At 38.7% G+C, this 18,749-nt stretch overlaps 1 protein-coding gene across 1 annotated transcript in view; it reads left to right on the top strand.

Annotated features, from left to right (window-relative positions):
• The window catches only part of LOC137503331 (zinc finger protein 33B-like), a 105,890-nt gene extending 87,499 nt beyond the window's left edge, over nt 1–18,391 (top strand). The window contains exons 4-5 of the mRNA XM_068230886.1: nt 8,627–8,709; nt 17,197–18,391. Of these exons, the coding sequence (XP_068086987.1) occupies nt 8,627–8,709; nt 17,197–18,391 (1,278 nt within the window). The remainder of the gene's footprint in view (nt 1–8,626; nt 8,710–17,196) is intronic.
• Nucleotides 18,392–18,749: the final 358 nt, after the last annotated feature.

Raw genomic sequence — 18,749 nt, 5'->3', positions numbered from 1 at the left:
AAGCAATGAATATCAACGTGAGGAACAAACGGAAATTTAGAGTTGATGATAAAGACATTAAAGAAGTCGAATAGTTCCCATACTTTGGCAGTGTGGTTGCGCAGGATGGAGGAGAGCTGCTGATGTCAAAATGAGAATCCACGAAGCAAATGCGGCATTCATACAACACTATCCGAAATGGAGGGCCAGAGAAATATCAATGAAAACCAAACTTTGCATTTTCCGAACAAATGCAAAAACAGTACCGTTATATGGTTGTGAATCCTGGAAAGTTACTGCAGAGATTATTCATAAACTACAGGTATTCATAAACAGATGTTTAAGGAGAATTAAACGTATTTTCTGGCCAAAAGTAATTTCAAACGAAGGTTTTTTGGAAACAAACAGAAGTGGAGCCCATTGGCATACAAATAAAGCAGAGAAAGTGGAAATGGATCGGCCACACACTGCGGAAGCAGCAGAATGCAGTGAAGAGAACGGCTCTGTTTTGGAACCCCCAAGGACAACGGAAGAGAGGTGGACCCAGATGGAGACGCAGTGTGATGGAGGAGGCAAAACAAGAAGGGAAGACCTTTGTAGAACTCAAGACCCTGGCTCAAAATAGGATACGGTGGCGCTGCTTTGTGGAAGCCCTATGCTCTGTAAAAGAGTAAAAGGAAATAAGTAAGCAAGTCTCACTGTAGCCTGTGTACCGTATGAAAAAGTACATTACTTAGAACAGGGATATCCCAGGGAGTAATTTTACCACCAAACATGTTCAAGGATTAGGCTGTAAAGGTTGATAATTTATATAAAGATAGAAATATAACTTTTACCCTCATAATTGGGCCACATCTGGTGTATTTCTAGAAAATAAAGGGTCTTTATTTATGCTTGGCAAGGACTTTCTCGCTCGACCTTGGCCAGCGATGACAGGCCGCTACCGGCCGCTGGCGCGCGCGGTTTCCAGCACTTCTGCAGTTGCTGAGAGCTGAGCTCCGAAATAGTAGGGTGTTCAATGAAACTACTGAGTACTGTATGTCATATAGTATAGTGTTTTATTGTGATTGTGTATAGTGCTGTAATGTATGTGAAATATTCGTTACTGAACGTGTGTATCTGCACAATACTTGCATGAAGTGCAGAAAATCGTGCGCTAGGTCAACACAAAAGTTTCGAGCAAAATTCCCAGGGAGACCCATTCCTATCATTCGGATAATAAAACAACTGGCCATGAGATTCAAACGTACAGGTTCAGTAAATAATAAAAATAGACTAAAGGTCGTTATCTCTTTACTGAAGCATGCTTGGTACGAGGATCATAAGTAAAAATCTGTGGCCCCCTCGTAGCCCAGATTTAACGGCATGTGATTTTTATTTGTGGTGAATGTTGAAAACCCTCACACACTAGATGAGCTATAAGAGCTGCAATTGCATCCATCAGTGCTGAAGAACTTGGCAGAGTAACCGAAAACTTCGTTAGGAGATGCCGGTTATGTTTGGAAGCGCATGAGTAAAATGTATGATAAATGCATGGTAATGCATGGTAATGATTTTGAGCATAAACTGTAAACATGGTGAATAAAATGCATAATAATGATTTTGAGCACCGTATTCTGTCATACATACGCACGCGTGGTATCCAACAACTAAACCGTCACTGGCAGCCAAGTTCGAACGAGAAAGTCCTTGCCAAGCGTAAATAAAGGCTCTGTAGAACTCGGAGCATTAGAGTACTCCTAGGTGAAACTTAATTTGTTCCTGTAACAATTATGGGATTTGATCCCAGAGAGCAATATTATGAGACCTTTATTCCCTGACATATATATTGTACCAGGAAATGATTGTGGGGTCAGAGCATGGGAAGGATCTCAGGTAGTGTTCAGTTAATTATTGGAGCACATACAGAGACGGATATTGTCGCAGGGCGAATAATTGATGGTATATCTTTTTGATAGAATATATATTAAAAATATTCGCAGAAAAATCACCCTGCAATTCGAATTCCAAACTCAAATTTCCAGCCACTATTTTCCAAAAAGTGCATAATAAACGATCGATGCTATTATCTTCTGAGGCGTCGATTTGCTTAAGTATGTCCAAAATAAATATTACTCATAGATCATATATACCCTACAGTTCATCTAATGTGAATTCAAATACAAAAATGTCACTTTGCACCTTGAATTTTATCAAGTTCATCACTTATGGTGCTGACCTACAGTCTTTCTAATATTTTGAGCATAAAATAAACACACACACTCATGAAAAAGTTGATAGATTAAATAAAATATTTGATCACTTGCTGTATGTCTCTACAGTTCATTTAAGTTGAAAAATAAGATAAAGTAGTGCACTTGTAAATCCTAAAGTTCATCTATGTGAAATTAATTCAAATTATGAATGATTTTGAAAACGAATTTACAGTTTAAAATCACTTGTTAGAGCACTGTAATGAACTGAGTGCTTTGTAAAAAGTCAGTCAGTAGGATTACGCACTCAGAATACGAGAAGATCTGCTTACAAGTATTGGAGTTGTGCAGGACGGCGACTTGGTGCCGGGAACATTCCGCAGCGTGCAGCCAAGGCTCGAACTCCGCACCAGCGACGTGTTCAGTGAAGATACCACGTTAGTCTCTCTTGTCGACGTCCCTCGATGGATACCATAACTGAAGGAACCACGTAAATCCCACGTTGGAAGCGACGTTCGATCTGATTTCCATTGTTCTTTAAGGTAATGTCGGAACATGGAAAGTTCAATTGGCAGTATAGAGCTCTCAAATATCACCAACACAAGTTGCAATACACAGCTCTATTCTTATATTTTACGGTGTTGAATTAGAATTCACAGTCTATGCTACAGAAAACACAGTATTTTGTATACACACAGTTTATGGGATTAAGATTTAACACTGTCACAGTTCATAATTGTCAATAATTATGCCTGAGGTTCGACCGTAACATAGTAATCACTGTCCATAAGCACTTGAAAAAATGTTATTAACAGCAGTTTCTACCACAGTATCTGAAATAATACTGTTCATGGATTAAGGCGATTTTATGGCTGGATTTACACCACCCGAATCTGTACTACTTAATATTATCATAAAAAGTCCTTAATGTTCACTGACTTTCTCGCAGTGGCGATCGAAAGATCGAGAAAATGCACATAAAAATAGTTACTTCTAACCTTGTCATTGGACGAATGTCAAGTGAAATAGTGTCTCAAACAGTTCACTGTTGTATTATTGTAGGAGAAATACGTCTCATAATGAATGAAATGGGAAGTGTTTGCTGGACTTCTGTGTTAGTATGGGTTTAGCTGTTACGAATACATTCTTCAAGCATGAGGCTATTCACCGCTACACATGGGAGGCTAGGGGTACCAGATCCATAATAGACTATATCTTAACAGACTTTGAATTCAGAAAATCTGTTAGGAATGTAAGAGTTTTTCGGGGATTTTTCGATGATACAGACCACTATCTGATCTGTAGTGAACTAAGTATCTCTAAGCCTAGGGTAGAGAAAGTGAAATCTGTCTGTAAACGAATAAGGGTAGAAAATCTCCAGGATGAGGAAATTAGACAGAAGTACATGGATATGACTAGTGAGAAGTTTCGAACAGTAGACAGTAAACAGGTTCAGGATATAGAAAGTGAATGGGTGGCATACAGGGATGCTGTAGTAGAAACAGCAAGGGAATGCCTAGGAACAACTGTGTGTAAAGATGGGAAAAGGCGAACATCTTGGTGGAATGATGAAGTGAGAGCAGCCTGTAAACGTAAAAAGAAGGCTTATCAGAAATGGCTCCAAACAAAGGCCGAGGAAGACAGGGATTGGTACGTAGATGAAAGAAACAGAGCGAAACAAATAGTTGTTGAATCCAAAAGGAAGTCATGGGAAGATTTTGGTAATAACCTGGAAAGGCTAGGACAAGCAGCAGGGAAAACTTTCTGGACAGTAATAAAAAATCTTAGGAAGGGAGGGAAAAAGGAAATGAACAGTGTTTTGAGTAATTCAGGTGAACTCATAATAGACCCCAGGGAATCACTGGAGAGGTGGAGGGAATATTTTGAACATCTTCTCAATGTAAAAGGAAATCATCATGGTGGTGTTGCAAACAGCCAAGCTCATGGGGAGGAGGAAAATGATGTTGGTGAAATTATGCTTGAGGAAGTGGAAAGGATAGTAAATAAACTCCATTGTCATAAGGCAGCAGGAATAGATGAAATTAGACCTGAAATGGTGAAGTATAGGGGGAAGGCAGGGATGAAATGGCTTCATAGAGTAGTAAAATTAGCGTGGAGTGTTGGTAAGGTACCTTCAGATTGGACAAAAGCAGTAATTGCACCTATCTACAAGCAAGGAAACAGGAAGGATTGCAACAACTATCGAGGTATCTCATTGATTAGTATACCAGGCAAAGTATTCACTGGCATCTTGGAAGGGAGGGTGCAATCAGTCGTTGAGAGGAAGTTGGATGAAAACCAGTATGGTTTCAGACCACAGAGAGGCTGTCAGGATCAGATTTTCAGTATGCGCCAAGTAATTGAAAAATGCTGCGAGAGGAATAGGCAGTTGTGTTTATGTTTCGTAGATCTAGAGAAAGCATATGACAGGGTACCGAGGGAAAAGATGTTCGCCATACTGGGGGACTATGGAATTAAAGGTAGATTATTAAAATCAATCAAAGGCATTTATGTTGACAATTGGGCTTCAGTGAGAATTGATGGTAGAATGAGTTCTTGGTTCAGGGTACTTACAGGAGTTAGACAAGGCTGTAATCTTTCACCTTTGCTGTTCATAGTTTACATGGATCATCTGCTGAAAGGTATAAAATGGTAGGGAGGGATTCAGTTAGGTGGAAATGTAGTAAGCAGTTTGGCCTATGCTGACGACTTGGTCTTAATGGCAGACTGTGCCGAAAGCCTGCAGTCTAATATCTTGGAACTTGAAAATAGGTGCAATGAGTATGGTATGAAAATTAGTCTCTCGAAGACTAAATTGATGTCAGTAGGTAAGAAATTCAACAGAATTGAATGTCAGATTGGTGATACAAAGCTAGAACAGGTCGATAATTTCAAGTATTTAGGTTGTGTGTTTTCCCAGGATGGTAATATAGTAAGTGAGATTGAATCAAGGTGTAGTAAAGCTAATGCAGTGAGCTCGCAGTTGCGATCAGCAGTATTCTGTAAGAAGGAAGTCAGCTCCCAGACTAAACTATCTTTACATCGGTCTGTTTTCAGACCTACTTTGCTTTACGGGAGCGAGAGCTGGGTGGACTCAGGATATCTTATTCATAAGTTAGAAGTAACAGACATGAAAGTAGCAAGAATGATTGCTGGTACAAACAGGTGGGAACAATGGCAGGAGGGTACTCGAAATGAGGAGATAAAGGCTAATTTATGAATGAACTCGATGGATGAAGCTGTACGCATAAACCGGCTTCGGTGGTGGGGTCATGTGAGACGAATGGAGGAGGATGGGTTACCTAGGAGAATAATGGACTCTGTTATGGAGGGTAAGAGAAGTAGAGGGAGACCAATACGGCGATGGTTAGACTCGGTTTCTAACGATTTAAAGATAAGAGGTATAGAACTAAATGAAGCCATAACACTAGTTGCAAATCGAGGATTGTGGCGACGTTTAGTAAATTCTCAGAGGCTTGCAGACTGAACGCTGAAAGGCATAACAGTCTAAAATGATAATGAATGAAAAATGAATGATAATGAATGAATGAAATGGTCTCAAATTAGGATTTTAGTTTACCACGTGTAACGACTTAGAATGTTGTCACAGTTCAAAGATACGGTTCAGAATAACGTAAAATTGGCAAAGTTCACAATGTCGTTTACTGAAAAATGGAATACCTGACACTTCAGTTTTCACTTCCTGTTATAGCTTCACTCAGTTAACACAATTCTATCACGGCAATTTAGTTTGAGAAACTTTTAGAATATTTCCGTCGTCGTGTCGCGGCAGAAACTTGACTTTTGACGTCTTCGTGCTTTTTTCACAGCGTTTGAGTGTGACCACTACTATGTCCTCGCGAATCGCGACGCAGCATACTGTCCTCCATAAATGCAGAACACCCGTACGGCACACTCGTTATAACCTTGGTTCACTGACCTATTTATACAGGTCTGCGAGCAGCGCTCCGAATCAGGTGATAAAGGGGCGATAATTCCTTCCTAAAGTTAACTTATTATATCTCGGAAACCAGTGGACGGATTGATCTCAAATTTGCAGGGTTTCACTTCCAGAATATTGGCTACAATTCAGCGCTGTTCTCTTGTTAATTGGTCCAGGTGTTAAAAAGTTCATAAAATAATTTTCGAGAGAATTCCGGAGGGGAGGGAAGCGACAGGCAGCGGTGACGTCACTTGACCTTGCTCGACTTGCGCTTTCCCTCGTGCAGCGCAGTGAGAACGAGAACCTTCTCTCACACAGCTGTTCATGCATCGGAACTTACCTGTACGCTCAAAATATATATATATCGACAGTATGAATGATGAACTTTAATTATAGTTAAGGCTCTTTGTAATAAATAAATTTCATGATTGTGAGTGGCTGCATAAAGACCTTCACAATATTGTAAGATGGACATCGGGCAATGTTATGTTGGTAAACGGGGTGAAAAGTCAGGTTGTGTGTTTCACAAATAGAGTCCTCTCTGGTTTTAATTATTGTGTTGATGGGGTGAAAGTTCCTCTTGGGGATCTCTGTACGTACCTAGGTATTCATAGTAAGGATAGATCTTCATTGTGGTAATCACATAAATAAACAGGATTGAAAATAAAATTTCCTCACCTATTCATATGATTATAAGGTTATTTGGGGGTTGTAAAGAAGAGGGTATGTACGTCTCCGGCAAGGCCACAATGAGAGCATGAGACAGTCACAGGGAATAATCCACGGAAACAGCTCCATTTCTTGTGAGCGATTTCTAACAAAAGAGTTGTGTTACAGAGATGTTGCAAAGTTTTGGCTGGGAAGAGTTGGAGGAAGGAGATAAGCTGTTCAATTAAGCAGTATATTCTGAAATGTCATTGGAGAGATAGTTTGGAATGACATTTGTTGATGAATAAATTTAAGTCATGTTCTTTAAATGTAAGATAGGTCACACTATGAAGATCGGTCTGAATTCAAGGGAACAAATTTAGGCAAATATTCACACATAGGAAGATGATTTAGTGATTGAAATAATTTACCACGGGAGTTGTTTCATACCTGTCCACAATCTTCTTCTACTTAAAAAACCAACAGTCCTAAATGCTGCTGTTGATTGATTGATTGATTGATTGATTGATTGATTGATTGATTGATTGATTGATTGATTGATTGATTGATTGATTTTTACATTTTTGGTCTTAATGTGATGTACAGAAAGGGGTGATGGATATTTCTATGGTTATGATTTAAGCATTGTGTACTTGTTGAGAAAGTGGTAGGAATACTGTGGGATTATTTGATATTACAGTGAAGTGAATTGGGAAAGAAAGTATATAGGAACACAGAAATGAACAAAGAGGTGACATGTCAAATCATGTGTAGGAAGATGGGAACATGTGAGTGTGAATATGAGAGAATAAATAAAATAGCTTGTCATTGTGGAACTAGGGTTCACCAGAAGGAGAAAGAGAAGCATGGAATGGTATTGGGTAATGATTTGGAGATAATATTTATTATGGTTATTTTTATTGTTAATATTATTATTATTATTATTATTATTATTATTATTATTATTATTATTATTATTATTATTATTATTATTTATTCTTTTAAATTGTACATGTACACATACATGGAAGTGCCTCCATCCCCACATGAATGTGTACATATACTCGGCTGAATATCACAAATATGTAGGCAATTTGAAATTGTCATATTTACAAATGTTCCTCCTTTTCTTTTGCTACCTTGTCCACTGCTATCCTACAGTGTGTTCCTTTTCATGTTCTTATCTCTCTTATCATATGTCTGAAAAGCAGTGTCAAAAGGGACTCAGGTTAAGATGCAGCAGGTCATTATGCAAGTTGGGTTCCAAAAATAAATGCAATGTAAATTTTAATCTAATAGCATTTGTGTAGTATTATTTGAAGTAATTACACAAGTTTTATGTGAGTTTATTATGTTTGTAAATACAGAAGTCTTTATGAGTAGAATTTTATAAATAATGTAAATTTATGATGATGCTGATGATGATGATTATTATTATTATTAATAATAATAATAATTATTATTATTATTTCAAACTAACATAATTAGGTTCATTAATCAATATGATGATGGCTGAGTTGAATAGTGTGATAACACAAAAAATGTGTTTAATAAAAAAATTAGTGCACATTTATAACACTGTATTTTAGGAAATTGTCTTCTTTTCTGTTCATTTAACATTTATTGCTTGATAATAACGTATTTTTGTGTACCATTTGCCACCAAGGTAGACACCTCTTTTGCATTTAGGGCAATTTTTATTTGATTGTTCCTTTCCATTCTTATATTTTTAAAATGGGAAATAAGTTAACTATACTCTTCTTGTGCCACTATGAAATTTATTTTCTCAGGTGTTTCTTGTTTAGGCCTATATATTTTTATTCCCTTACTTCTTTATTCTACTTTTCTTATTTCTTACTTATAGATGTCCAAAGATATTAAGGAGGAAATATTCATAGAAGAACAAACTGATGATCAGCTGTTGCCATACATCAAAGAAGAAACAAAGTATGTACACTATAAATCCTATACAGTATTGAATAGGGTGTACCGATTCACAGTTGTGTTCAGTATTGGTTGGTTTACCTTGAGAATGTGGCCTTTTTCATCAGGTTAATCCTTTCTGTACAAGGTAACATTTAAACACTCTATCTAAAAATTCTATTGGATAAAATTATCTAAAATATTCAGGATCTGTAGGATCACATGTAGTGTTTTGTTATGTAGTTTTTTGAATAAATATCTACAAAAGGAATTCCTGGTAAAGCTAGATATTTTTGAAGTGTATTTGTTTACAATACCTTTAAGCAACCATGAAAAATGAACAAACAGGTGACAAGTCAAGTCATGTATAGAAATATGGGGACAGGGGAATGTGAATATAACAAGATAAAGGAAATAGCTGGTCATTGTGTAAATGTCATTGTCACTGCATCATTTGTTCATCACATTCATAACATATGAACTGCCATCTGCAAATATTACCTTCGGATATTCTCAGTAATTTTGTACGTTTGTACCAACAGTGACACACAGAAAAGGGCATGTTTGTAGAATATAAACTAAATCTACAAATTCAAAATTGTTAGGTTTTATCTACATTGTAAAAAATATAATAATTTCAAACTAGCATAATTAGGTTCATTATCAATATAATGATGGCTGAGTTCAATGGTGTGTTCACTCAAAAAATGTAATTTTAAATTATATATTTGGTTAGATTCTTCTTTTCTGTTCACTTGTGTGTTAAGTCAGATTTCTCTATTTGTGGATGCCAAAGCAGATAATGTGTTTTAAAAATTAAACTTTCAGATCAGTAGTGCTACATCTTAGATATCGTAGGTAGCAAATAAAACTACCACATTGTTTTAAGTGTAAAAAAAATTATCTTATGGAATTGAATTTATGTGTGTTCCAGTGTTGTGGTCACACTTGCTGATTGTCACCAGTTCCCACTATTCATTTTAGTGCTCATTATCAGTCAGTTGCTTGTAGTGCGTTGATTGCAAACACTTTACAGTTAGTATAAACTAATGAATTGGACAGCTACAAGTGATGTTTTAAATTTGTGCAGGTTGCCTAAAAAAATTCAGAATCCTTCAAGTGAATTTATTATGTCATAAAAATAGGTAAATTATAATGTAATGATATAATATTATTTCAAATTTGTTATTTTCATCATTGACATTACAAACTAGCACAAGTGTATATCCTGTCTTCAAATATTTAATGCAGTAGTATTTTTCAACTGTAGGTGTCCCATTTGCCAATTAATTTTTTGCTCTCACACCTTTGTTGATTACAGTGTGAAACAATCTCTGATAATCCCTCTGAAATGTTTGTATAATCACTGATTGGTGCTTTTAACTGAGCCCTTGAATTGGCAGGTCCTGCAATGATCAGTCGTAGCCTAACGTTTGACTTCAAACCATATTAGTGTTGGAAATTACAAATTCTGAAAGGTTTATTTGATTTTGTGGGTAGTTAGTCTTTTCAACTATTATGTGACACATTGACTTGTTCCTACTGTACATTCACAACTACTAGCAAGAAATATTCATTTCAGTCCTCCAAGCTGCCCAGTACCAGCTTACACTCTCTCATTAGTCAGAGTAGAACTATGTACACAACTCAAGATTATCCAAATAGGTCAACTCTTCACTGTTCAAATTCCGCTGTTTCTTTGTAATTCTTGTGTATCAGGAGACAGTAAGCTACGTTAGAGAACAATATTGTATTGTGTTGTTCTTTGAGTCATCAGTCCATAAACTGGTTTGATGCAGCTCTCCATTCCACCCTATCATGTGCTAACCTTTTCATTTCTACATAACTATTGCATCCTACATCTGCTCTAATCTGTTTGTCATGTTCATACCTTGGTCTACCCCTACCATTCTTACCACCTACACTTCCTTCAAAAACTAACTGAACAAGTCCTGGGTGTCTTAAGATGTGTCCTATCATTCAATCTCTTCTTCTTGTCAGTTTTAGCCAAATCGATCTCTTCTCACCAATTTGATTCAGTATCTCTTCATTCGTGATTCGATCTATCCATCTCACCTTCAGCATTCTTCTGTAACACCACATTTCAAAAGCTTCTATTTTCTTTCTTTCTGAGCTAGTTATCGTCCATGTTTCACTTCCATACAATGCCACGCTCCACACGAAGGTCTTCAAAAACATCTTTCTAATTCCGATATCAATGTTTGAAGTGAGCAAATTTCTTTTCTTAAGAAAGCTCTTCCTTGCTTGTGCTAGTCTGCACTTTGTCCTCCTTGCTTCTTCCATCGTTAGTTATTTTACTACCCAAGTAACAACATTCATCTACTTCCTTTAAGACTTCATTTCCTAATCTAATATTTCCCGCATCACCTGCCTTCGTTCGACTGCACTCCATTACTTTTGTTTTGGACTTATTTATTTTCATCTTGTACTCCTTACCCAAGACTTCATCCATACCATTCAGCAACTTCTCGAGATCTTCTGCAGTCTCAGATAAAATAACAATATCAATCTTGTATTATGACTACCAATAAAAATGTTGCTTATGAATACTTTTCACACACAAAATGCATATTTCTATTTTTGGATGGAGTTCAAATTAGTTTCCTTCTTCCTAAAGATATCTTGTGCAGAAGCACTTTCAAAGCAGCAAAGCAGCAAGCCTTTTGTGTGTTTTGTGTATCATAGATTTTAGAAGCTTCTGAACGTTTCAGTTAACTGGATCTTATGTACTTCCTCCTACTTTGTCTTATATCTCACCTCAGGTGCTGTTATTTTGACTCATTTCAACAGTCTACCAGTATCATTTAGCAACTTAAATGACTACTTTTAAAATATCTAAAAGATGTGCCATGTCAAATTGGTACTGAATTATATAAGAACAGGTTTTAAGATTCATAAAATTTCCTAATCGCTTACTTGTAGAAAGACACACCTTTTGGAGCTTACCAATTAGTGATGAGATTACCTTCCATTAGTGGAGAGACATATCGTCCTGAGCTAAATAATTAGTGATGAGGCTAACATACATTTGTGTAGAGACACATGGTCCTGAACTAACCACTTAGTGATGTAGTTTCCTTCCACTTGTAGAGTGTCGAGTGTCACATGGTGCTGAGCTGACCACTTTCTGCTACTCCTCCATGGTCTTCATATGTGTAGACTTGATTGGGGTGAAAATAACAAATTTATTATTCTGATCATTTGCTATCTGTGGCGGATGTGGGCAGAAATATGAATTGCAAAATTCTATTCAGGCTAGGGTACACTGACGGACTCCCCTTCTGTTGGTACTCATAGAATTTCTCCAGATATTCAAGCTCACTCCCGATTAACACAGACAATCCTGAAATTTTTATTTTGTTGAATTAAATCTTTTTCTTTACATGCATTTATGGGAGTCAAGTACAAAATCCAGAAGCGTTCTGTCATTCAAACACTACTGTATTTTGTGAAAATAAGTCTTCACAGATATTGGACATAGGCTTTAGTGGAGAGAATTTGAACATACACATTTGAATGATAGGATGTGTAAAATATCCATTGTATCCCATTTTTATAACAGAATATTCATCAGTCTGCTTCTTTAGTGTTAGTCCTGCTTGGTGGCAGGGTCCAGTGTTGTGATTCATTTTCTCCAGTTAGTTCGGTCTCGGGCCATGTCTGTGTGTAGTCTCACAGCTTTCACTTTATCTGTCCTATGCTGTCTTGTTTATCGCTTGGGCCCCTTTTCACCGACTTTCTGTGTATACACTGACTTTCCCAATATATCGTCCTCTGCATGAAACGCGTGCCTAAACCAGCACACACTCCTTTCCTCAATTTTCTCCTGGATTGGTGCAATGCCAAAACAGTTTCTAATACTGTAAAATCATTTGAAATATGGTCCAGTCCTGTTATGCCAGCATTCAACTTAATCAACTTCATATCCATGATGATTAATTAGCGTTCTACCTCTAGAGCTGGCCAGCATTCATTGCCATAGAAAATGACAGGATGGATAACAGTTGGGTAGAAATTAGATTAGAGATGGCCCTTCGCCCAAAGGTCGGAAGGGCGCCTGTTGTCATTCTCCACTTCAGTCAGGCTTTGTATATCCTTAAGTTGACTTCTTCAGTAAGTTGGCCATCATCAGAGATTGTGGAGCCTAGAAACTTATATTTCCCTGCTCATGCTATATCTTAACCGTCAACATGCCTGGCTCCAAATTCTCGATGATGTAATGTCATGTATTCTGTCTTATTTTTGTTGAGGTGCAGGGCATATTGTGCTAGTCCATTGTTCCAGTCTTCTGTCTGACGCTGGAGATCAAGCTTATTCTCTCCAGCAAAATGACATAATTTTCGTAGAAAAGTGTCCATGGTATTGGACTGTGCATGTCTCATATAATGGAGTCCATCACGAGAATGAAAAGCAGTGGTGATAAGGCAGAGCCTTGGTGGACTCCTACAGTTGTGTGCAATTCATTAGATGGTCCTGCGGCAGCTTGAACATAACTCATGGTTTCTTCATAGAGCAATTATACCCTCTCAACAAGGTGCTCTGGAATGTCCATATTCTTGTAGTGCTGACTGATTAGGTTATGAGGTACCCGATAGAAGGCCTTCTCAGAGTCCAGAAAGTCATGATGAAGCCTCTTATTCTTTTCACAGTGTGTCTCAAGTAACAGCCCTACAGCGTGGGTTGCTCATATTGTGCCACAATTTTACAAAAATCCAGGTTGGCTTGTTGTATGTTTGGCTAAATCGCTAATCCTGTTGTTGAAGATTTGTTTGAAATCTGTCATTGTGTGGCTCAGAACTATGATTGGGTGGTAGTTAGAAAAATTGGCAGGGCTTTCCTTATTTTTGAATGGAATTTCCATCACCAATCTGTTGGTTTTTGACCTTCTTTGGTAATCTGGTTGAAGAGCTTGCTTTAGTCATACTACTGCATCCCCCCATTTAGAGAAACAAAACACTGCCGGAAGGTAATTGAGACAGATGGTTTTCCCTGGTTTCATTTCCTTCAGCATAGCCTGGACTTCGTTGTTGCCAATTTCCTACATTGGACCTTCAACAGCATAGGTGATTGGGATTAGTAGATACGGAAATACCAAGATTGAAATTCTGTCGAAGTCGTTCCGCCAGTGTACTCGTGTTTGCCGCCAGTTGAGTAGCAAGTTATCTGTTTCTTCATTGATGCCATAAAAACGTTGGACTACCATTTTGCAATGCCTTAATTTGACTAGCCGTTAAATATTCCGCTCGTTTCTGCGCATGTCACTTTTCACATATAGACCTGCTTACCGGTTTGCTTTTGTTACAACAACAACCTCCTTCACTTTACTAGTGGCTGCTCTATAGATATTCCAACGAGCAAGAAACTCGTGGTACAGCTGTTTCTTCAACCGTACTGCATACTTAACATCGTCATTCTGAAGCCACGTGCTGTAGTTCATCCTTCGTTCTTGTCACCCTGACTTAGTTGTTCCAAGAATAGAGCGTGCGTTGTCTTTCGCCTTAGTCCGGCTCACTTCAAGTATGGTGATTTTTTGCAACATTGTTGGCTTGCTTCTTCAGGCGCCACCATTTGATCACATTGGGTCAATTTCCAGCGAAGTATTGGGCTCTTGTGACTTTATCTACAGTTTACAGATGACTGGTCGATGCTTCCTCGCAGTGGTTTCGTAAGGATCAACTGTTGTCTCTAGATCAACTTTGAGATTCCTTCCTCTCTCAAGGATGTATTCAATGTGAGTTGAATGGGAGCTACTGTAGTACGTGACTTGATGAATATCACATATTTTTGAACCGTGCGTTCGCAATGATCAGTTTCTGCATAATCGGGAATTTGTTGGCCATCGTCGTTTTTCTGAACGCCCTGGACTGTGTGTTTTTCCTTCCTCCGTCTGACACACCCTTTCATATCTCCAGCAACGATAAGATAGTCAGCAGTCTTCTTGTCAGGCAGTGCACTGAAGGCATCTTTGGTTTCCGTGCCCTGGCCAGTTTTGGAGCATTCCACATAAAAATTAGAATTTCCTTCTCTCCCCAATGTAGATGAGTTACATCAAGTGATTGTCATACTTTTGCACCTCGGAGAATGAACTGTCATATTTTGCTTATATAACAGTGTCAACACCATTAGTTGTTCTTGGGCTTCCGTTGTACATCACTTAGTAACCGCACCCCATTTCGCATGAATTTTCTCCAACCCACCTTTTTCCTGCCCCTCGCAGATGCCTCTATGCCTTCTCTCAAGTGCTGTGGCTAATTTTTTACCTCCTCCAGACATAGTTCAGTGATGTGATACATAAAGGGGTACTCGCTTGATTAGCCATCACAGCCTGTGTGACCGTAACCCTTGCATACTTTTCATGCTGACTGGGCCATGCCAATGCGCGTCCCTTCCATTGGTTCCGATTCCTTGAGACATATTTCTGTAATGTGGCAGTATTACTTTACGGCCGGGTTGTCTTGAAGCAGTTTAGAGCTCATGACAGGAGGTAGATACACCGCTCCCGATGTAGGGAACAGACGCCTTTTGCACCTGCTCCTTTAGGAAAGATATGCTAAGCTCCTTTCTGCATTAACTTCCAGAAAGGTGGAGTACGACCTATTTCGTCTCATTCTCCACCAAAGTTGCAATTGAAGACTTTGTGCATGTTTCGGCCGTGAGAGCTATAATATTTCGCTCAAGTCTGCTGGCAGGCCAGTGGGCAACCCGTATCCTTAACCTGGGATGCACCACATGTTACTTCAACGTTGCTGATTCGTGGAAAATATTTATCCGGACTAAATGAAATACCATTTTACTGAAAAACTAATTGAGAACCCGATGAATCACTTGTGACACAAACCAGATATTTATGTAAAGAAGAATGGCCACAGACTTTTGCACCTTTGGATATGGCACAAAACGTATGACATAAAATCCAGTGTTGTACTTTATGCCCCTTGTTGTCTAGTGGTGTCAACATCAATATCTTGTGTGATGATCAAGAGTTCTAGCCTGTCATATCTTTAATCAATACCCCCTTCTATTCGTTCACTTATTTTCTCCGAAGAGTGCAGTACAACACATGGTCGAGCCTCCTACTACTTTGCTTGTGAGCATGGCATGCATCTGACTGGGCAATGTGAATTCAGTGCATACAGCATCAATTGAGAAGTGCCCTTACATGTTACAATGTATTTTGGCCTGCGTGATTGACTTTTCCCATGCGCCTGTTCTCACCTTTATCCAAGAAATTTGTATTTCTCGCTCTTCGTTCCTAGAATATGTAGAACAACTCTGCGATGGGGAGATAGCCACAGATGTGGATGCTATCCCTCGATGTTATCATTCCACTAAAGATAATCATTTTTTCCGTGATCTTTGAAAGAAAAGGGATCTCATTCCTTCTTTTACATAGCAACAGTATCCACTACGGTGCAATTCAATATCCTGTCTGCGTGAAGTTTGTCTCAAATCATGATTTTCATGCTCCATCTAGGTGTAGTGTTAAAGGAACAATATTAGAATATTCAAGGACTTGATAGCTTGCATTTCGGTTCAATTTCAGGATATCAGAACATTGTAATAAAACACTGCTACCAAAGCCATATTCTTTGTCACCTTCATAATGTCTATGACAGCAGTATCTGGAGGAGAAAAGTAGGCGTCAGTGTTAGGGAAAGAGCCATCGTCTGCTCGTTATATTCCAGCTTTTCTAAGATTTAATCATCATTAGTGTTTTCCACATTGCATACGACCTCTGTTAAAGATAGCAATTAAGACAGACTAATGTAATACATGGTGGTAAGTATGAACTTCCTTGTATAAACCTACTGTCCGGTTTATAGGTCGGCTCTGTTTGATTGCACATCAAACTATGTAATGAGAAATAACTACACTGTGACTTAGTAGAATGCTACACTGATATGACAACAATGTACACATATAATAGGTATGTTTGCATGACATTTAATAACATTCATAAAAGATTAGCCGTATCGGTGATTGCCAGCAAGCAATGTTTTCAACTTAATGAATATCTACAACAGATTCTCTCAAGCAACGTCAACAACAAGTGCCTTTATAAAAGTTACTACTTGCACAAAGCACAGACTGGTTGATTAAGATAAAAAATCCAAAGCATATGCCGTTCTTTATGTAGGAGTAAAGATATATTTGGATTTCACTAGATGAATGTATGACGGATGAAAGATCCTGTATTTCTCTAGGCTGAATCACTTCTCATGCATTCTTTAAATGAGTTCGTACATTCCTAAATTATCAGAAGTTTCTTGCACGTGATATCGTGATTTCAGAGTTTTTGAAATTTAACACTACACTCTGAATTTGACCTCCAATTTTGTTCTCCCTCAGGAATGTGTTTTTCGTGAGTAACAAACTCCCTGAATGGGATATTAGTGAGTTGAATGTGCAGTTAGCTATTCCTTTGTGTGAGACTTTTAGTGGAGTTCGCTCTTGAACTATTAGTAACATAGTCTTAATTTGTTATTGTAGATCGAGACCCAAGGTGAGCAACACAGATCATCAATCTCTGGATGGTGGAGCACCATGTTTTATGTGCAATGTGTGCGGTAAAGTCCTGGATGGGAAGTTGGCCCTCTTGCGACATCTGAAGAGACACAAACTTGACCGCTCCTTTAAGTGCGATCACTGTCTAAAGGTTTTTGGCAGCATAAGCAGCTTGTCGAAACATCTCTTGTTACACCCGCTCCTAGATTGCAAATTTTGTCATGAATGCTTCACAAAGAGGAGCTTGCTGACAGCGCACATGCGGTCACATATAGCCTGCAATGTCTGTGGCAAATCATTCACCCAGAAAGTACACCTAGTTAATCACATGCGCACGCACACAGGCGAGAAGCCACACAAGTGCAACGTTTGTGGAAGATCATTCACCCTGAAAGGACACCTAGCTAATCACATGCGCACGCACACAGGCGTGAAGCCATATTCTTGCGATGTCTGTGGCAAATCATTTATGAAGAAAGTAAGCTTAGATTATCACAAGCTGTCTCACACATGTACAAAGCAATACATTTGTAATATATGTAAGCAATCATTCAGTTGTGAATCAGAACTAAGATGTCACGTGCAGTCACACACGGGTGGCAAGCCGCACTCCCGCAACGCCCGTGACAAGTCTTTCATCCAGAAAGGCCAATTAGCTGATCACATGCGCACACACCCAGGCGAGAATCAATACTGGTGCAAAGTCTGTGGTGTACTTCTCAACGATATAAGTATATTCTCGAAACACATGACGACACACACAGGCCAGAGGCGTTACTGTTGTAATGTCTGTGGCAAGTCCTTCAGCCAGAAAGTCTATCTAAGAGATCACATGTGGATTCACACAGGTGTGAATACATACCAATGTAATGTCTGTGGCAAGTCATTCAGCAGTAAATCGCAGCTAGAAAGCGACCAACGTACTCACACGGAATGCAAGCAACACTGTGGGACCTCAATCATGACTGAATCCCAGCCAGCGCATGACTTGAGTACACACACGGGCGACCAGTCGCACAACTGCAATGTCTGTGGCAAATCCTTCATCCAGAAAGAGAGCCTAGCTTATCATATGCGGACTCACACACGAGTGATGCCATTCTGTTGCAATGTCTGTGGTAAGGCATTCAGGAGTAAATACCAGCTAGAATGTGACTTGAAGACTCACATGGGCAAGTAGCCACACTGATGCACTGTTTGTACTAATCACCTCTCCGGGTGAATTGCACTCTCGAAATACACGCAAACGCATACAGACGAGAAGCCATACTGTCGATATGTCTGTGGTAAATATAATGCCAGAAAGTCACATCCGAATGCAGACACGTGTCTAGGCACATGGCTGCTCATTAATGCAATAAAATATTCAAAGAATCATGTAACTTAAACGAGTACATGTGAAGCACAATGGAGACATGCCCTACTGCTCTGTGTTATATGGCAAATCGTTCACATGCTGCACCAGACTGGCGAGACTGCGCACATCGTCACGTCACGCCGAAAACCGCTCGAGATAAGTCGAAGTGTGCTCAGCAATC

Source organism: Anabrus simplex, chromosome X, assembly GCF_040414725.1.
Source record: "Anabrus simplex isolate iqAnaSimp1 chromosome X, ASM4041472v1, whole genome shotgun sequence".
NCBI lineage: Eukaryota > Metazoa > Arthropoda > Insecta > Orthoptera > Tettigoniidae > Anabrus > Anabrus simplex.
This window is presented reverse-complemented; position numbering and strand designations above follow the sequence as displayed.